The sequence below is a fragment of the Schistosoma mansoni genome, assembly GCF_000237925.1.
Source record: "Schistosoma mansoni, WGS project CABG00000000 data, supercontig 0267, strain Puerto Rico, whole genome shotgun sequence".
Classification (NCBI taxonomy): domain Eukaryota; kingdom Metazoa; phylum Platyhelminthes; class Trematoda; order Strigeidida; family Schistosomatidae; genus Schistosoma; species Schistosoma mansoni.
The window spans coordinates 84,112-106,785 of NW_017386130.1; the positions used below are offsets into that span (position 1 = coordinate 84,112).

Sequence of the window (22,674 nt, forward strand, 5' to 3'; positions counted from 1 at the left end):
GTGTGGAGTAAGTGCATCTGTGTAGTGGATAACAAAAATATTAAAAATATAATTCGGCAAAGAAAATTACGTAGTAGATGTGTAACACTTTAAACAAAAATGAAACACGAAGAAATAAACAAGTTTTCACACGGTAAGTAATTAGGTAGGTATATTTAAACGCACTCATCCTTGATTTTTTGGCTAAAATCTCCCATAAATTTAAAAGCGAAACCAATTATTAAAATAGTATTACTAGTTGCATTGGTCATAAATAGATAAATTGCACTTCGTAGTACAGTTATTAATAATATATACATCTAGGAACGTCGTTTATATATATATATATATATATATATATATATATATATATATATATATATATATATATATATATATATATATATATATATGATTCTACATAGTAATAATAATTATAATAACTAGTAAGGCACACATATAAAATGAATTAATGCATCACTCTAAACAAACAAGATTTTGATCTGATTCAGAATGCTTTCGTTTCAAAAGGCGTCTGGTACGTGCACTTAAGCATTCCGTGTTATTATTAAAATATGTTTCTGGAAATTGACAATTTAAATTTTGTACACGTTCCCACGATGATTGAACGAGTTTAGCATTATCTAACGATTGATGGGAATGTGAACTATTGAATGATTCATTGGAATTAGGATCACATGTATCATTAGATTGATCGTCAACACTAATTACTGTTTCATTAGTAGATACTAATGAAGAGAATTTAGAATGGAATTGATTTCTATGTGGTAACAGGCGTAAAGTTAAATTTGCCAGTTCTAAACCAGCTTGTACTGACGACGTCACTGCATCCATACCTGAATAATGAAGCTGAAAACAAAAACATGGCGGGGAATCAATCAACATAGTTAACGGTAAGTACATTTTGTAAGATAAGAACGAATAAATAGAATATAGGGGAACTTGAAGAGTATTCTCAATCAGTAATACGCAACGTAGAACCTGGAATATGCGCACATCGATTCAAGTTCTCATATTCCATTTGCACAGCGAGATGAAATTTTCCAAGGCGGTAGAGGTAGTGATATCAATAGTAGTAATGGAAATAAAAAAGATTAGGTATTGAAGAAGCGATTCAGTAATACGGATTATGAGGGTAAGTTGGTTGAGAGACTCAGGAGCTATAGGAAGATGAAAAGTGAATAAGCTTACGCCGATGCGGACGATTTCGAGCCATGTCTCCAACCACTGGTTACGACAATAACGAGGACCTCAAACATACATGCATGAATAAGTCTAATAGTCAGCGTCTTCATGGACTGGTGCCATGACTCGGCCAATCCTAGCTTTCATCTAACCTAGTCCTACACCAGCCATCATTCCGCGTCGAGGCAGTCGGTGGGTGGGTATACGTAATACATGCCCTAAACATCCCACCCAAATGATGAAGATTCACTATCTCATCAACTGATTTGGCATCCTTACCTAGTACCCTGAGTCTAACCTCAGATCCCACGTGCGGGATCGTGAATGCGCGCTAATGAGGAGGTCTATACTAGAAAGAAACGGCCGTCCAGTGTACTCAGGTTTTCAATGGTGGTCCAGCATTAATCGATTCATGATCTCAACCAAAAACTTAATCTCCAAAACCCCATACTGATATCTAATTTTCATCGCAACCATCCTACCAATCGCTTATCATTTACTTCATATATAACATAAATAACATCCACTTTTATACCTTATTTGAATTCCTATTCCTACTCTTACGTAACTAGCTGTGATAATTAGCTGACAATTTCAATTCGGACAATGAGAGTATTAGTTTAAATCTTTCCATTAATGTTTAGGACTGTAATGGATCAATCTCTTTTTGGCTTATGTACATCATGTGCGGATTGTCTCGATGTTGCTATTTGGTCACAAGCGTTATAAACAGAAGTGGATGATGGTTAAAACTAAAATCTAGTGCCCATGTTTCATCCTACTTGAGACTCGTCAGCCGGACGAGAGTAGTAGTTAAAAGTCACCTACAACCTGTATTGACTTCGAAATCGTGTTAGGCAGAAAACAGAATGAAGACACGTTCACTAGAATAAATTTAGCATAAACACTGAATATATATATATATATATATATATATATATATATATATAAACTTATAAAAATATGTTACTGTAGGTGAACAAGAAACCTATTAGATTTGACACTGCTAAGTTATTATAAATTTAAGTAACTAGTGGTAAACTAAACATATCCTATAAAACATATTCACATCTTATTATCTTCAATACAAAGTATATTCTACTTACTGGATTTGACGTGTAAATCATTTCTGATGTAGTTAGACCATTAATATGATTATTGATATGTAAACAATTTTCTTTCCGACTACCATAATCTATATAATTTTCATTCTGTATCAAATTTACAATAAGTAATCCAGTACGTTTTACAAGCTCCATCCAAGCAGATCGTTTAACATGAAACCATTGTTCTCTACAATCATTTTCTTCATTATTGACAATACATATACAATTCTTCGAAGAATTTAAATTGGGAGTTTGTAAACGAGCGATATATGAAGATAATAAATTAAATCGATCAGAAAATTGAGATTCTTCGGTCGACGATGATATCATGAAATGGGTCTTCAAATATCGATCCACAGCAGTTTGTAAAAGTACATCTGTTTTATCCCACCAATGATCTGCCGAGGCTGCGAACAATTGAGTTTGTAAAATCCCTGGAGAGTTAATCTTTAAGAAAATAAATAAGAAAGAAATTATTGTATTGTAGTGACGTGTTGTTTTATTAGAATACTAAAGTGAACTTTTCTAACATATGAGCAGATTACTAATTAAGATAGTATATAACCTTCTATGTATATCTCAGTTATCTGTGACTTCGTCAACGACATTCATGTTTATTTTTTCGTGTATCCATGGCTTATGTGTATGTCCGCTGTTCACAATTCAATTGGGTATCTATAGTTTGCACATTATCTTATCAAATAAAAATCAACTATTTCTTCAAGGATTTTAGCTGAAACGCCTATTTTCACATTCACTTGTTCAGTATGACCGATGAGTGTGAAATATATGTATTTTAAACACAATTCGTGCCGACTTTTTATTTCTACGTTGCATTAACGTGATACGTCGACAGGATACATATGAAATTGAGCAGGATCTATAATTCCTTGATTATTAATATTCATGAGTGATGGGGTCAAATAAAGGTTACAAAAGCGCAATTAAATTATGCTTTTTTACGCTTTTGTAACCTTTATTTGACTCCATCACTCATGAATAGTTACAAAAACGTACAAAAGCATAATTTAACTACGCTTTTGTAACCTTTATTTACAAAAGCGTAGTTAAATTATGCGTCCCCAAATGCCCTGGTACGGCCGACAGTGGGGAGAGTCCGCTCTCCCTCTCCAAATGCTCTCATATGGTCACGCATATATAGCCTCTGTCAGGGAAGTCCTACTCACTGCCTTCTCGTGGCGGGGGTGTTGTTCACGAAAGTGAGAGGACGAAAAGCGAATGTCCGGCGCTTTAACCGGGTTGATAGACATGGAAAGTCCACCTAGGGGAGTTGGAAAACCCTGATTCCAAACCAATGGTGCACATGGGCTCCTGTGTCCTGCAGGAACGAATGGCGTACAAACCAATTGCTGGTCACCGGCTACCATGGGACTGTATCTCCTCACGATACTCCACTGCCTTGTGGATTAGACCTTTAGGTCAAAGGCTCCGGGTGTGATCCCCTAAGAAAACCGCCTGCTTCAGTTTGGGCATCTGGGCAGTATCACAGCCCTCACATAAATCAAATGAGATTTGTGCAGCGCATATGTATTCGGTGCCCCTTTGTACCAATATTTATGTGTTCAAATAAATAAAAATAAGTTAAATTATGCCATCATATATAAATATCATATCATATCATAAATATCATATATAAATATTAGGAATAAATTTATTAGGCTGTATTTGTCACAGATTGATCTTAGTCGAAGCAACACTGAAAATCTGAGGGTTATGGATAGTTATTACATGATAGTCTGAGATTCTTCAAGAGTGAAAACCAGACTGATGACCTTTAAGTCTCACGTTGGACACTTAACGATGAGAGCCACTAGATTGACGTCCTAAGCAAGAGTGGTGCTCAGATATTCGTTTGACAAGTGCATGATTGTACAGCTAATACGACCTGATCTATAGGACCACGTAAACTAACAAATGCACTTTAAAGCAGTTAAAGTGGTAGTATATCCTAGAAATTTTCACAAGTAGCGTGCTTGCTAAGTGAGAAAAACCAACATCCCTACAAGTCTTGGCTCCAGAACCAATATAGCCACATGAGATGATGGTGCGTACCTGAAGAAGGATGATGTATTAAACCATGAAGCAGATTAGACACATCCACCCCAATTCATAAAAGCGATCAAACCTATCAAAATATTAGTGTACTTTACCGAACATTTTACATTTTGCTTTAATATTTCTCAGTTCATTTCATTGAATCAAATTCAAATACCTATGATGCTTGTATAGACTTACTTTAAATGATTATATTTTACAGCCACAAATTAACACAAAAATAAATGCAGTATAAATCAGTTATAATAGACGTAAAGCTTGACACAAATGTGCGTTAGCCTAAATCTTCATTCTATTTTAGCATGAGATGAAATCAATAAGATTAATAGCAAAAGAGATCGAAATAACGCAGTACCAATGATAACGATGAAGGAATAGTGAAATTCAAAATAGAGAGAAAAATAAAGAATGAATGTGTCAGAGCATTTGTAACCAACTTTAAGCCATGTTACCCGACGTCTCTAACCACTGATAACGATTATCGTATGGAATCCACCCAGCCGATCGAAATGAACCACATAAATATCCAAAAACTTCATGAACTGATCTAATAGCACCCGAGAAGTGAAACATACTTATTCTTTATCAGGCATCCAGATATCTCATCTGTTTTGAAAAAAGGGAAACTAAGTAAGTATTTTGTAGCTACTTCGAGATATCGATTTTCAATCATTCCATGAAGTTCGAGGAGAAGTCAAACTACATGTACTGACGAAACAAGAAGGCACACTGTTGGTATTGACAAATTATCGAGATTGACTTAATAATAATGTTATATGGTCATAAAGAATTCATTTCAAGCAGGTAGACTACAATGAAACATTTTAAAAAAGAGCTTACATCTGGACGTAGATCACGAAACACATGACAGAATCCTCGGTTTTCCCGACTATCTGGAAGGAATGAGAATAATTCACTGAAGTTATCTCCATAAAATGAAACTGTATGGCTTGGATCAGAACTCACAAAACCTTCAGTAGTATACTGTCTCCACCAACTTGACGAATAAACTAATGTGATAGTAATTAGACGAGCGTTTGTTGAGTATTGACCAATATTCTTGTCCACTGAACGATTTACATCTAGAGCGTATGGTTCATTCTTGAGTAAATAATGTTCATCAATCAAAATGGATCGAAGATGAAAGGGTAAATAGATTGATAGGTAGGTTTGTTTGGAATATTGGACAGAGCGGTTTAACATGTCGTTTGATACCAAAGATTTGGGTACAAAATGTAAACGGATTCGATCAATGGGAGTTGTCACGATTACCTAAGTAGAAATGTGATAAGAAGCAAAATTAGTAGCACTCCAAAAACCCAATACACATTACAAGAAGTCTGGTATACTAAGATGAATAGGTAAATTAACAGATCGACCTAGAATAAAATAAAACACCAAGCTATTCCTCTATTTAAACCGAATTGCCATCACCATGGAATAAAATGACCCCACAGTTTAATGGTAAGCCAGCAAGATTACGACACCTTTTTAAATTATCACTTTCAATATCCCAAAAAACTTTGCACTAATGATACTGTGTTACCAACAAGTGTTGGCAATTCCTCAGAGCCAAAAATGATCGAAAACAGAGTCGTTGAGGTCGTTTGCAACTTGTACAGATCACGTTTCATATGCTCATATTCGTTTTATAGACACGGCTAATATCAAACATATACCGTCAGAGTAATAAATAAATAATAAAAGAATTCATAGGCTAACTCCGCCAAGAACAAGCCATATTAACACAGGCTAAAAATAGAAAGTATTGACTAGAAATTCATCGATTTGATGAAAATATTGTGAAGAACTAAACAATCTCTTTCTAAATGATAAATACATCTTACCGGTGAATAAATACTAAACAAGAGACAAAAAATAGTTACAACTTCACCAACTGTCTAACAGTGACATTGATGATATTGAAATATACAATTTATTAGTAACAAATCAAGTATATTGACTACGTGTGAATTTTGTTCATTTGACTTCCGTATTATTCAGTTCAACTCGTGTTTAGTATAATATTCATTTGTAATAATTCTATATGATGATCTGTATATAAATGAATGAATTTGATTAATGAATAATCTTCCTTAATCACTACATATAAATTTTATTTGCAAGATTATGTTTTGCCGTAGTTAAGGTTAAAAAGGATTAGAAGCCTTGTTATCCTAACATCAAGACACAGTTAGGAATTATCACTGTTAGAGCAAAGTATACCTTGTAGAGACAGAGTTTAGTGAAAATAGAACCTGATAAAGTGGAATTAATATTGAAGCGACAACTTAAGTTAATGCAAGAGTTTACGAACTCGAAGAAAACACAAAAAGCGACGTTCTCAGTTATTGTTTCTAATACTCCATTGTCAATCGACTTTATTCTTAACAGTGTAGGTAAATTAATCTATGACCATTAAACAAACGGCACTTTGACACATGGTTCAGGTGGTATGAAGACCTGTTTAAAGATGATTTTGTTTTCCAAGAAAATATTTGAAAAGTTAGTCTATTATCCAGAAAAATTAGTTTAGCAGAATTTGAATAAATATTGAAACGTCACTCTGTCACGAAACGCACACAATAAAACACATTTGATGAAACGTGTAGACCACTCAGTAAATAGTTCGCTAATGATTATTCCCAGTTTAATACATGACACTGTTGCTTGAAGATGATAATGTATGAAACAAGTGATTTCTTGACGAACAACACTGAAGTTGCACTGAAGTTGATTTAAACTTAAATCTCTAACTGAAGGCTAATCTAACTCACCAATACTGATTTACAGTCCACAAACATGTAGACTTACATATATTAAAATGCCATTCCTGGCTCCTTCTCTGGGTCATAACTCAAAATTAACATTGAATGATATTAAAAATGAGTATCAACAATCAGTATTTGTGATACAGCTTGATACAGTATATTAGATTAAGTTGGAACGCATCACATCAATCGTTCAGCATTAAACATAACGTTTCAGAATCATTTGACCACCTTAAGAGACAATGCAAGCATGTTTAGGATAGGATTATATCTCTCTAAATGCAAAATATCGCTTTAAGATTGGCTTGCGTAAGCTCCTAAATTAATGATATAGAGTGAAGTAGTTGAACGTATAGAATGCCTCATCTATATTAAGAGTCTCATCAGTCCTGATGCTCTGATGTCTGACGAAACCACTGCGCGAATTCAGAAGGCTCGATTGACTTTTGCCAACCTGCGTTACCTACTGTTACGCACGCGATATATCTGTCTGCCAACTAAAGGATGAGTATACTGTGTAGCAGTTCACTGTGTCCTACTTTATAGATGTAAAACATGGTCATTAAGAATAGAGGATATTCGTAGGTAAAAAGTGTTCAATCACAGGTGTCTCATATGTTTTGGGACCACTGAATGAGTAATGTCTCGGTTAGGAACTGAGTAATAGGTGAGGATGGCAAATCGATTGGTGGGATATTGAATTCCCACCAACTGAGGTAGTCGGGCCTTGTGATACATCTCCCCGACCACTGCATACTTTGACGGGCAAAGATGTCTGGTGTAGTAAGCTGGAAGAAAGTTAGGGGTGGCCAAATCAAAACACCGCATCAGTCCATAAAGTAACTGACAATTGAACTGATCCATGTTGACTAATAGACGTAGACTATCTGGTTGGGGTTCATGTAATTATCGTAACCAGTGATTAGAGACGTTCAATGATATAGCTCAAAATCAGTTGCAATGGTGCAACTGCATCCATTCTTAACTCAGAATTCCCCATAACTTCTTTTTATCCGTTTTTATTTCACTAATTTATATATCTTTGAGCCATATCTTTGATTCCTATTCTTTCTTATTACCACTCATACCATTACCACCTCTACTATTTTAGGATTTGGTCTGACAATTTCATCTCTCTTTGCTAATAAGGTATGGCAACTTGAACCCATGTATATACGTACCCGGTTCCACGTTGTGATTGACTAACTGACTGACTGATAAAATGATATGTGGCCAGTTACCATTCAGTGAAGTTTCAAACAACCGAATCGACAAGCTATCAACTGTATTTATTCAAATATAATAAAAAATTTAAGAAAATATAAAAATAAGGGGAAAAAATCTATTTATTACCCAATCAACAAGTTCAGTTCCATTGGTATAATTTAAACGAATACTTTTCAAATCATCTGAAATAACCTTCTCTTTAGTATAATTATTATTACTGTTATCACTACAATTACACTGTTTCAATGGAGTGGAAACAATATGCATTGAACTATTAGCATCAATAATATTGTCATCTGAGGATGATAATGATGATGAACTAGTATTTACATTGAAATCATAATTTTCTAGAATAATTGAGATTAATTGACTCAAACCATTATTATCACAAGTAATACTTTCATTGATAATATTTTTTGTCAAACAATTCCATAAATAATTTATAGGACCCGGAATTAAACAACTGTTTGATTCATTAGCACAATTCCTAATTGATGATGGTGTACGAATAACATAGGCAGTGAGATTTTCATTATTACCATTTAAATTATTCGATTGTTGTTGACTAAACTCTCTTGTTACTGTTGTCGATGTGACGGTTTTCTCATTAAAATAACACACTGGTAACTGATCTAAACGAGCTGTTAGTGGTTGTAAATATCGCATTGATGATGACTTTGATAATTCTGTAAAATTTGTTGTTAACGGTTCGGTCAAATCATATTCAACAGAAGCTAAAAAGTATTCAATCAAACTTTGTTCAATCTAATAAAAAATTTGAAAATACAAACAAAATAGACAAAGGAATAATTAATACTTAAAGACTTAATGTAGAAAAACATACTGAAAACAAGTATCTCCCGAACAATTCTGACCGGTTAAAGTAAACTATAAAGGCGAGCCAATCCGATTTAAGATAAAGACTATTGGTTTTCTGTGAGAAATTCAAAACGTTATGACAGACAAAACTTATGTTTTTTGTAATCTAATTAAATACTACTAATAATGAGCTGACAAAATGCTTAGAGCTGATGAATATAAGAGAACTAAAGAATAGAAGACATGATTCATAAATTCGTGGGAATAGCTTCATACTTAAAATCAAAGAACTGGATACGTATTTGTCTATATGAGGCTATGTAGCATTTCCCTACTATCATTTCTAACTGCAAATGTTGTATTCAACTTTCTAAGCCCAACATAACTCGTAGCCTTGAATCTTAACTCGAACCCCTAAGCCTACACCTTAACCAAAACTCCTAGTCATTTTGGATTTTTATGTTATTCACTCATAGCATCTACATTTCTGATGGCTACAAATTGGCTTTACTTTCTCAAGGTCACTTATGAATCCCGCTGTTATTCGTGTAGTCTGCCTTTACATTAAAATCAGTGTCTCGTGTACAGAATATATAACATTTAATATATTTGCGCAAACACTAACCGTCCCATCCCTCCTGACGAGGCGGTAATAGAATTACAAAGTAGTGGCGAAATATTATCAGAATGATAAAAGGTTTTTTTCGAAATCTTATTTATTTCCCAACTAGGGTCCCATTCTCCAGAAAAAAATAGAGGGCCTACAAATATGTAAAGCTAAAATCTAAGGGTGAGGATAAAAATTCCATACTCAATGACACAGAATCCGAATTACTGACATATATACACAAACTGAGTGTTTTACTTTGTATAACCCTAACCAACTCTACATACTAAACAACTAGCCAGCAAGCTGTATGATATAGTATAACTTGTGCTAACAGTTTGATATACGCACAGGCACGCACGTACGATGTGTGGAGAATAGTTGATTTACACTAAGCTTTACACTTTTAAACAGATTTGTCTAATTGTTATCAGAAAAAGCAAAATATCTGATAGTTAACTTACTGAATTCCCAGTTAAATCAGTCAAGCGCCTTCGAACTTCTGCATCCATTTCATCCCAGCAATCTAAAAATAGAAATGTGAGCAGCAGGCGATATATAATTAGGCTAGATTAGGATTATGACAATGTGCGAACAACTTCGTGAAGTTCTATTCAGAGAACGTGATCAGTGAAGTTCAACCGTGTCGAGTGCGAGGATATTACTCGTTGAAGATAATGGAAGGTCGTCGGGCAATATCACGGACTAATAAGAGTTAAATATGTTTTTGAATACTGGCTCGGTAGTTTGGCGATTAAGCGTTCGCGTGCTAGACCAAAGGTTCTGAGTCCGACTTTCGAATGATTTATGTGGCGCATACCTATTTGGTACCTCCTTGTACCAATGTTTATGTGTTTAAGAAAATAAATAATATACGATTTACAGTTCTTAATTTATACCAAATCCATTGGTTACAGGCTCCTATACTCACAGCCAATTTTGATTTGATCTTGTATAATTATTATTTTTCACTTTATGGTGTGATGTGGTCTGGTCTGCTTGTATATAAACCACGTGTGTCTGAAATGTACGATTCAAATAGAAGAGGCTGATATTTGTGTTCTGAATTGAACGGACTGGGCTAGGAGAGAGGCTACCACACAGAGGACCAATAAGGACTCAGTGTTATCTCAAAGCTGCTAGTGCTGGTTGACATGCCATTGGTTTAGCACAGGGGGAAGGTCAGAGAAGTCAGTATTCTGACTGGTGATTTCTTGTTACGTGATGTTTGACTGGCCATAAAACATAAAACTGGGGAGTCCCATACTGGAACGAAACGGCTGTCCAATGTTGTCTAACTGAGATCGGTTCATGACTTCAATAAAATTCAACAATTTCCCCAGCCCAATACTAGTAAACATAGATAAATTTTAGACAATCAGTACAACACCATGTGGACAAACATTGTTTTTTAAATAAAATTCCTGTTTAATTGTAATAGGCAGCTTATAATATATGTACACTGAAAACAGGTGTGTTGCATAGAAATGAGTTTAACAATAAAGTAATTGATAATTAGTTTTATTGTATCCAATAGATCGTAAAAACAACCGACACAATGTAATTCCCATGGATTACATCACGGACTGATCTTAGTTAGGCAACCAATAAATACCAGTGACTAGTAGAGTTCAACCATATCGAATGTGAGACAGCTATCCACCCCAGACAATGACAGATGCCCGCAAAATATAGAGAATTAAATGGAACTATACGCGTACACCATTACATTTTAGCTCAGTGGTCTACAGGTTAAGAATTCGAGAGCGAGACCAAAAGTTCTGAGTTCTACCCCTTGTGAGTCTGTGAATGTGCACACCACTAAGTCAAATACTAGGACTGAAAAGCCGTTCTGCGGTTTCTGGACTCTAATCGTTACCTAGCTAAGACCAGCCTAGGATTTGAAATATGAAAATTCAACAGTCTCCACAAACCTTTCGATATTAACAATGTAGTTGATTTACCAAGTACTAATTTATATGTATCAATCAGGTTAAGATATTATTTCTCCGGCATAAATATCTAGACATATAAGAGTAAAACAAAATTGACCAAATAGATTTAATCTAGTGTTGTTAAAAGACAAATGATCTAGTCATTAAACCACTGGCTCACTAAGTTAAAATGGATGGTAATAGTCATCATGAAATCAGAGATACCAAAACAACTACCATTAAATGCATACATACATTCATATATATATATATATATATATATATATATATATACGGAAAAATTCAGTGATACATTTTCGAACAGTCTACATATACATATAAGTAAATGTTACCTTCAACTGAGGAAGTTCTGTCAAGTAATCTATGAGTTATAGATTTCAATACAGTATTATTATCATTCTTATTGATGTCAGTAACAAAATCCACTCCTTCCATTTCTTCTAATTTCGGATTAATTTCAGCATTTGTTTTATCTGAATAAAGTTGAATAACTAAGTCTAAGATAGCTTCAACATGAAATTCTATACGAACGGATTGACTCGATGGAATAAGTGTGAATTTGTTTATATTATTATCCTCATTATTATTATTATTATTATTATTATTATTGTTATTATTAATTACAAATCCACTTGACGATGGCTGTAAAAGTAGACATTTTGCAATAGGATGTAATTCCAAACCAGTCTATAGAGAGTAAAGGAAATAACAATGTATCCAATGAATAACAATATACATAAATAAGAGAAAAACGGTAAGAAAATGAAAATGAAGAATTATTGTTTAAATAATCTAACTATAAGAATTAGGTCTAAAACAATTAGTCAGGCATTATAATTCATTGGACAGTGAATGACTGAAAAACTAATTTCTTTCACTCACTTTTATATTTTATATTAAATTTTGTGTCAATATTTTGCATACAAGTACTTTATCTTATGACATGTGAAAACTACATTCTTGTGGGTAGTAGTTTGTCTTTGTTTTCAAAACATTCAGCGCCTTATGTAAAGTATACAGAGTTATGGGCAGCCATTACTCGCCTAATTCAGTATTACTGAATATCAATCTCGATAAGCGTTTTTTTTCTTTCATTTTAACAATCAGAAATTCCTCCACCAAATCATAAAAACCTTATTCTATAATAAACTAATAAACGGTGCACTATAGTTGGACATGTTTATCATTTTACTACTGATCACAAAAATTTATTAACTCTGACATGAGTTACTGGTTGATGAAATCTTGGCATGGATACGAAATGTGATTTTGGTGTTTTCCAACTTCCGCCAAGTTTGGTGTGTGCAAGCTATCTATCTGTGTTATAATTGTTTTGCTAATAAACGACCCAGTTACTCCTATTGCTTAGTATTCTTATACAATGACACTCGACAAGACCCCCAAAATCAGAACACGTTGAACAGGAACGAAACTATTCAAAATAACAAGAGTAGGTGAACAGCAATCAATGGTTAGAAAAACGTTCATATATCTATAATATATGCATAAGAAGCTTCTAGATGTTTCTCCAATAATTTGCCAGAGCTGAGTGGTTTAGAATTAGCCAATCAGTGTGCGCCGTCACGATCATGCACATAACGTGCCTTAATCCGGTTTATTTCCTGCTAACAATCTGGTTATCAAGGGGTAAGTGGACCGAACAGCAGTTTATCCTGGATTAATTTATGGCTGTGGAACATGGCTTATGTAGATAGATATGCCTAGGTTACTGCTAGAGTTTGGTTATAAATGTCTTCGAAGTAATAGAGTGAGTAATCTTACAGTTAATAGTAGGCTAGTAGATGAAGATAATGAATTCGCTAACGGGACTGTAGACTTCCATCTGCTAGGGCTCCTTGAACATGTAGTACTTACGCCTAGCAGTTGCCTATCCTGACTTCGAGTATGACTAGAATATAAGTAGATGGAAGAGATATTAATAACAGTCATGTCAAGAAACAGGATTAGTCAAGGAAATCACTGACTGTTGGACTAGAAAATGTCAGATGTAGACATACTGGTTGGGATGCAAGTAATAATCTTAATATTTAACTTTACATTCCGTACGATGCTTGTCATTTACAATAATTATAGGAATTATGTGTAGAAACCCATAAACACTAACAATGGAAGAGATGTATCGTCAAAAATCGGCAGTGTTTTGAAGAAGAAGAAATGAATGTGTCCTAAACTTTTGTGACGTAAGCTCACGTAGTTATAGGATAGATTGTAAGTATTCAATACCAATAAACTCAAATCTCTTATCGACAACTTCATCTACACAAGACTACAATCATTATCTTTTAAACATTAAAAATATGAAATATAAGCAATAAGAATTATGACTATGAAAAGACCTTACTTGCCAAGCAAATATCGACACAGGATGATGTGAATAAGTATAGATACGATCTGACCATGAATGTAGTGGTACAAATATACCTGATAAATTCTTATTTTCATCAATTTGAACAGGAGACTAAAATTGACAATTTTCACATATAAATATTTTTTAAAGGTTGAAACAAAAGGGGTATTTGACATGAAATGACAAAAAATTGTGAAAAAACAAATACAATAGAACCCACATGTAGGATAATTTCATACAAATGAGCTGAGATTTCTCCAAATTATAAACGTGTACAGCAACATGTAAACATCATTATTCACTGACTGAAAATAATATTTATGAGTGAAGTGACGATTTATTGTTTAAAGCATTCGGTTTTCAACTACCAGTAAGTCATTAGTTCAAAACCTGTTCCACTTATAATCTAACAGCCAAGTGGTATGAACAGTTCTTACAATAATTCCAACTCAAAAAATCAATATGTACTTGACAAACAACTTACGTAAATTAGTGTATATAGAAAACACATAAATTAGCAGTTTTAGATGAAGTGTGAAGGAAAAAGAAAAACCACTTAACTCAGTAAATAAATATAGATATTTGTAAATGGGTCTGATCCAGAGTTAATTACTGAAAAAGTTAGTAATCCAACCGCATTTTCCAAACTAAAATTAGTAAGGATGATAACAGTGATACTATAATAAAATGATAAAGTCAAGTGAACTCAATTAAAGCCAGTAGATCGTAATTCTGAAACCTGCTCCAACTACATGATTCAGGAAGCACTCACATAAAAACTAAGAGCACATAAACTTGTACAATGTAAATAAATTACATCAATTAATCAAATTCTTTCATGTTCGTATAACTTTATTATTGCTGATAGAGTCTTGGCTATTGAATGTCCTAAACAAATTGGAATTAAAGTTAGTCGATTGGATCATTTTTAACTAACCAATCATATAATAGACAGGACGGAAATACTAGAATATTCTTGTGTAAATTCTAAGTAAACTGTAGTTTTGTAATTCAGGTTATTAGAATGAATATTGTCCATTTCTAATTCTTATTTTGACTTAGGGATAGTCAAGTGCATTTTAGTGTTCACGGGATAAATGCTAAACAGTGGAAGAACATAACATCACGAACTGTTGTTATATAAAAACCCACTCATAACTGAACAATTAATTGTATCATCTTAACTCGGTACTCTGAATGAAGTAAGTTAATGTACACCTACAACAACACAATCGTACAAGATCAAACCAATGACCTTTAGATTTTTAAAAAGACAAGAATTTCCACAAAACTATTTAACTTATTTGTTCTTTTTATATTTACGAATCTTGATTCTTCACTACATATTAACAGGAACAATATGATTAAAATGCTATATTACAAATTAAACATATTACATAAAATGATACGATGTTACCGTTACCATTACCTTGCTGCCTAAACCATCCTCAGTCATTCAACCAGTCAGTCGCAATCAACAAGGAACCCGGCACAAATGAACATATTTCTCATGTAAATTGGGACTATAGAGTGGAAAATGTAGAGGCTAGACATAGGGTATAGGGTAAAGGTGGCAAGTTGGTTGGCGAGGGAGTGAATCTTCAACAACTGAGGTGATTGAGACAAATATCGTCTATGCTCAACCACCACATATCCTGACGCGAGATTCCTGTTGGTGTAAAAGTCTGAAAGAAAGCTAGAAGAGGCGTAACAAATATATGGAGTCAATCCATGAGGTCACTGACTACTGGATTAAACCAAGTACGCAGATTGGTCCTATTTACTTGAGGTTCATGTGATTATCATAAAAAACGGTCGGTGACATTGAATAATATGGCATACTTATAATTTTCATTCCATGAAGTTATATTTTCTTCTCGAAGAACATTCTGTATGTATAATCTAGCCCACTCTATCGCTGATATTGTCACTACATCTACTACTCTGACGTTTGTTTTGATAATTTGATCGTGTTGTGATGATTGTGTAGTAGCTTAAACAGATGCACAAATGTGCCAAGTCCTGTGTTTTATTCAGTTATTTAAACATAAATATTGGTACAAGGAAGCACCAGATACATATGCGCCACACAAATCTCATTTGATTTGTGTGAGGGCTGTGATACTGCCCAGGTGCCCAGACTGAAACAGGTAGTTTTCTTAGGGGATCACACCCGGAGCCTTTGACCGAAAGATCTGATCCACAAGGCAGTGGAGCATCGTGAGGAGATGCAGTCCCATGGTAGCCGGTGATCAACAGTTGATTCGTACGCCATTTGTTCCCTCAGGATACTGGAGCCCGTGTGCACCATTGGTTTGGAATCAGGGTTTTCCAACTCCCCTAGGTGGACTCGCCTTGTCCACTAACCCGGTTAAAGCGCCGGACATTCGCTTTTCGTCCTCTCACTTTCGTGAACAACACCCCCGCCACGAGAAGGCAGTGAGTAGGACTTCCCTGGCAGAGGCTATATATTCCTGTGTTGCTTATAACTAACTGATAGACAAATATGCGACATCCCAAGTTATAATACAATGCCAGCACAACGAGATAAAACTTAAAAGGCGAATAACGAATAATCGAAATAGTTGTTGTTGATTATGAGAAAGAATAAGCTTTCGAGAAAAGTTTGTAAAAAAGGGACGAATTCGAGGGATAAGAAATAATATTGAGGACGCAAAGGAAGGCAAAGACGAGAATATATCAGTTCCACTGCAGACAATTTCAAATCTGAAACGTTTAAATGGAAATTATCAAGTTAAATATAAGTTGAAAGTATCGCTTTTACTATTAACTCATGGCAAGGTACATATTCGTGTACTTGATTTTAATCCACACTTTGCATATGAAGGCTAGTGATACCACCTAGTTGCCCAAAGTGAAGTAGGTGGGGACCTACAGCTTCGTAGATGAAAGTTGAAAGCCTTAACCACTTCTGAGCCACCGCTCCATCGTCCATAAAAAATCAAAGCATTTACCAAATTTTAAACAAAAACAATAGCTAAACAAGATAAATATTCATTTTAAAAAATCAAGTTTTTAACTTTCCCTTCAAAGCACAATTAAAACAAAACTGATCAACTTACCATTAAAGATGGGACAGATAAAATTGGACATTGTTTGGACTTTTTTAACATTAAAGCATTGGATTTTAAGTTTTTCATGTCACCATTATTATTATCACACATATTTTTATCGAATCCCTTGTTTGTGATCAATTCAACAGTGCTTTGAATAGTATTATTCAAAGAGGAAAACTGGATCATTAATTCTGCAAGCTTGTTATTACTTAATGAATTATTATTTAACGAATTTGTAAATGTTGACAATATACTAACAACACTAGGAGAAGGTATTAATTTGATAGATAAAGGAAAATAAAGCTTTTGTTGTTGTGACTGAACACGTTGACTAGATTGAACATGTAACTGGTGTAGATAAAGTGCATTCCATAGTTGACGAATAGTTACAGCAGTTGTCAGATCTGAATCACCGATTATTCGTAATTGGAATTTTGAAGGAATTTGTTGTTGTTTTTGTTCTTTGGAAACACCAGTGACAATCTTATTGACCCAAGAATTTCACAGGATATCAATGTTAATAATATGTAATTAGTATATATATATATATATATATATATATATATATATATAATGCAATAATATATATTAATTAATACAGAATTCAGTGTTATAGTGATTACTATTAATTAGTCCGTCATCATTAACGTAGAGATTGACAAAAATGTCCGATTGGCTCAAATTATCAATACAATGTTAGTACGAAGAGATGAAATCAACCAGATAACTAGCTAACAATGATAATAAATGAACATTGAGAATATATTTCAAAAAAAAACAAGGTAGAAAAGTATGCATAAAGGAATATTGAAGAGGAAGACTAAATTTGAATGCATGTGTGCGTTATTGTGAACGACTCTGAGGTATGTCACTCAAAGTCTCCAGCAACTGATCACGATTATCTTGCGGACCCCAAACAGGTGGTTCGCATCTACTAATATGGTTATTACAGTATAGCATTTAAATAAGAATTTTGTTTTGTAAAATTCTACTGTGCTCGATGAATATATGAATGGATATCATAATAACCATGGTTTTGAAAAAATTAGGGTAGACTCATGTTATCATTCACACAAAACTTCTCATTTTATTGGAATTTACTCATCCCATCACCATTCCTATCGCTCAAAACAGTCCCGGAAGTCTTCAAAAGTACGACTTCTCCAGTCGTCTTTTCGTCATACAATTTTCTCATCCGTAAGTATTTTGCTGAGGTCATGTGTACAGACACTCTCCCAAAATCCAGCTCATCAGGAATAACCCGGAAAGTGAGGTGCCTATCAGAAAGGTCAACGGCTATCCTTACCTTATATCGTCCTTGCAGTCTTTCTGACCTTTACTGAAGCTCTTGATTCATTCTAAAAAGAGCAGTTTAAGCTAGTGAATAATCTTCAGAAACAGACTTCAACATTTCGCAAATTCGCTAATAAACTTTACCAAGTTGCACCGAAAACTTTGACGTTTCGGCTCGTTTATTAAATTAACAGAAAGTATAGTTACGAAAAAACGGAAAACCACGTTTGAAAGTGATTTTTACCACAATTTGATACTTCCAAGTATACAATTTTGAGTCTATATAAAATCAAACTGATTGGCATATATGGAAAGAAAGAATATAAAGAGACCTAGTTGCTGGAGTGGAATCCAAGAAACATACCTTGGTCACTCATGATTCACAAAATGATGTTTACTTTTTATGACAGTTACTATTAACTTATTCAATCCACATAAGCAACACTAAATAATTGCTAATGTAATTTGTTTAGTTGATTCCTTACAAGCTAAATATGTAAATTTTTAAACTAATAACTATTTAAGACCTTAAAACAGACTTATCTGAGAGATTTCAACATAATATACCCACTACATATGATTTGACGAACAAAACATATTGCTTACAAGTTATGTACTAAAATTTCTACAAATAACACGAACCAATATAATGAAATCTTAGCGATCGTTAGTACTACTTAATTGCTTGCTTTTCTAAAACATAATACCTGGTCACTCTCTACCGCTAGGTCAAACGGATCTATTTGACAAACACCAACGTTGATAAGACCACGACATGTAAATTCTTCAATTAGATGTGGTATCCAGTGTTCACACAAAACTATACGTAGTAAGCCCCGGACAAAACAGTGATTAGCTGCAAATTTACCGGTTATTAGACGCTGAAAAGTAAAAGAATATATTTATTCAAAAGGTGAGAATATGATAACTAACAAGTAACTTAGAAAAATGACACACAACAACCTAAAAACAACATGCAATCATTTATTCTCTACAATTGTAGTGCTCATCAGGTAAGCGATACACATACACTGAACACCTAAACCTCAACAGGTGAAGATTAAACTTGGCTCTGTTATTTATATCTTGATTGAAAGTCTAGGCTTTACAAACTAATGAACCATACTGTTCAAGTAGAAGTAAGTAGAAATTATTTTCATATGATGAAACTATAGTCAATCAATTTTGATGCTGATATACTTAGAAGCAAATTACGAACATAAAAACTCGAATGAAGGCAAAAATATCACTGATATTTTAGGAAATGAATGGTAACCATCAAACCTGTATCATTCATGTCTACGAGCTAAAAAGCAGAAAGATATTTTAACAGTGTGTTTCAATATAGTCTTTCGAGTTTCCTTGAACAAACTAATTGTTACACTTACGGTATCTAGTTATGCTTATTTGTGCTTGATTTGGTAGACTAAAGATTCATGTGAGAATTGGATTTAGTGATCTATCAGATGAAGTTCACTGATTCAATGAAATTGTGAACTCGTGGCTTAATGGTTAGAGCTAATGACTATCCAAACACTGAATTGTAGGTTCAAAACTCACTATAATCCTACTTTATTTCAAGTAACCGAAAAGTATCATATCAAATAAGATGTGTGCTTTAAAACTGAATACACAAATCTTTAGTTGGTCATCAAGTTCTATTCATTTCATGACATATATGTTTGTTTTACATAGAAAAAGCTTCTTTTCTATGAGTGAAAACAATGCCAAGAAATCAAAATGACTACATTACCATAGACCACAACCCGATACAACCTTCATGAGATTTAGGTGACCTTAAAGCTGGGCGATTCAAAAACTTCAGTTAAAAATTGGGTTATGGAAAAACGTTCCCATAATAACTTGGATATTCACACTTTATGTCAACGATAGAGTCAACATGATGTGAATTGTTTCAATGATATATTAAACTACTTATTAGAGATAGAAAGTTTTAAATGAAAATAACTATAAGAGTAGTGTAATAGAGGTTTCCATATCGTGCAATACTCGCCGACAGCACAGTTGGTTGAAAAGCGAATAAATGGGCAGCTTATGAAATGACATCATGAAGTATAAGATGGTTGCTCTATATAGGACCAGTATTTCCTAATCCATCATGATTCTATTGTCCCAGAGATCATGTACATTAGTTGCACGAAAAATTATCAAGCATAGCTAAGAGTAGAAATCAGTGACGAATCAATAGCAGTTTTTGATTACACTCTCTATAAAAAAGACGATCCTTCCTGATTGAACAGAATTCGTCTGTGTTACTTTCGAAATTGGACTGAACCTTTTAATAAGCACTATTCTTGTTCACTTATTTATACTTCACTCCATCTTCTATATCTCTTTGACATTGGTTTTATTTTATTTTGTATGAAGCATTCATTAAGTGGAATGGAGTTATTCAATGTTTAATGCATCGTACTCAGTGGTTTCGGCTAAACGTCTGTTCACTTAGTAGCTAAGTGCTGAAAATTAGTGTACTTTTTATTAGAGACTTTATTTTATGCCTTAACTTTTCATCCTACATGTTGAGCTAAGCTATAATGACATATTTATAGAGGATAACTGGGACGAAATCTTCATTGAAAACTACACTTTAACATGTAGCACCTATGATATAAATGGACGGAAAAATGACAAAAACTGTTAGGTACAATGAATTTGAGGAATATTGAAAGTACTGTACATAGCCTTGGCTATTTAGTATCATAGTACACCGAAATTTTTACCTGTCATAATAAGTAAATACATGATAAACTAATCTTAACACTGAAAACCGAAATAAGAATCTAACCACGACATAAGTGTCCTTCATTTTTACCGTATTTAGAAATGTAGCTTCGTTAAAGTTTACTCGATGATTCATTTTACAAGGTAATTGCCCTGTTTCTATGGACGCCGTAAAGGTGTTTAAAAACAACAGGTATGCACTAGTATTAATCTCATTTCTGTTAGCCTAATCACTATTTTGATTCATCATTGGTTTTATCTGGGTGTTAGATGAGTTTGAAGGAGAAGCCGACGTTTCCCAACGTTCATTGTTTTTGATAGTCGATGTTGGAAAGTATTTACTCTTAATTAACAAGCAAACACACATATAATATGATAATATATACTACAGCACTAGACATCTAAAACAATAGAACTTTACAAGCAAAACGAAACATGCACCCTTGAAGTAAAACTCACTTTGGGATTACGAAACCACAAACAAAGAACTAAATTTCGTACAGCTAAGTACAATGTAGGAAAACTGGAACAAATAAATAAAACACGGAAGAAATAAATGATAAATAACCTCTCAACATGAATGTGTAAACCAAACATTCTTCTAATTAGATGGTACTGAACTACTACTAGATCTCAAAATATCACATTGATAGATTCTGTATACAAGATTGTAGTCTCCGAATGAATAATACTTGCTTGGCATTAATCAACACGTATAGGATATACATTCTGATGTAAGACACTATATGGAATTTACAAATACAGTGGACATGATAAAAGTGACCCTATAAATAACTTGTACCATTAACATGGAGAGGGAGATATCTTCTCGAAGGATTCATTTGCAGTTCAAGTTGGATTGACGTTGAATTTTATCAGAATTAAGAATATGTTAGGGATTTACACATATACAATGTATGTCAAATGATTGGAAGTAGTCAGTAGGAAACTTTAGATCTAGGTTCCACGCTGACACTCATCAGCAAGGTGTATGTGTAATCTTGAGAGAACTGACGCTTACCTGGAGGACTCGAATCATAGTCAGTGTATACAACTGACTTCAAACACGGTGGATGACTAAATGGCATAAAGTCTATGCATAATCAATAAAGAAACCTGGATTGTCGCTAGGAAACGTAATATAATAGGAATGATTTAGTAAAGTGAGGATATTTATCACATACCATTTAAGTTAACTTGACAAAAAAATCGTGTAGAAATTTTAGGCCTCGAAATAAATGGTATACATCTCATGCGTTATAGTTCCGTGTTCTAGTCTGTTAGTTATAAACCTGTTACACGAAAGTTAACAATATTACTTCGTTACCTACAGTGGGGAAGTCACTGTAAGTCATTGTACTAAACACTCACACATGTACACAAATAAATATAATGATCAAACAAGGAAAATTAATGAACTAATTCCAAATTAAACTTCGCAGTAAATA

General features: G+C 33.8%; 1 protein-coding gene across 1 annotated transcript in view; it reads right to left on the minus strand.

Moving 5' to 3' along the window:
- Positions 1-456: 456 nt before the first annotated feature.
- The window catches only part of Smp_169550 (hypothetical protein), a gene marked incomplete at both ends in the record, with an annotated part of 30,327 nt that continues 8,109 nt past the window's right edge, over positions 457-22,674 (minus strand). Inside the window, 11 exons of the mRNA XM_018790710.1 lie at positions 457-849; positions 2,292-2,738; positions 5,208-5,639; positions 8,492-9,130; positions 10,256-10,317; positions 12,079-12,219; positions 12,379-12,433; positions 14,109-14,225; positions 17,198-17,674; positions 19,192-19,365; positions 21,686-21,749. Coding sequence (XP_018647394.1) covers positions 457-849; positions 2,292-2,738; positions 5,208-5,639; positions 8,492-9,130; positions 10,256-10,317; positions 12,079-12,219; positions 12,379-12,433; positions 14,109-14,225; positions 17,198-17,674; positions 19,192-19,365; positions 21,686-21,749 — 3,001 coding nt within the window. The remainder of the gene's footprint in view (positions 850-2,291; positions 2,739-5,207; positions 5,640-8,491; positions 9,131-10,255; positions 10,318-12,078; positions 12,220-12,378; positions 12,434-14,108; positions 14,226-17,197; positions 17,675-19,191; positions 19,366-21,685; positions 21,750-22,674) is intronic.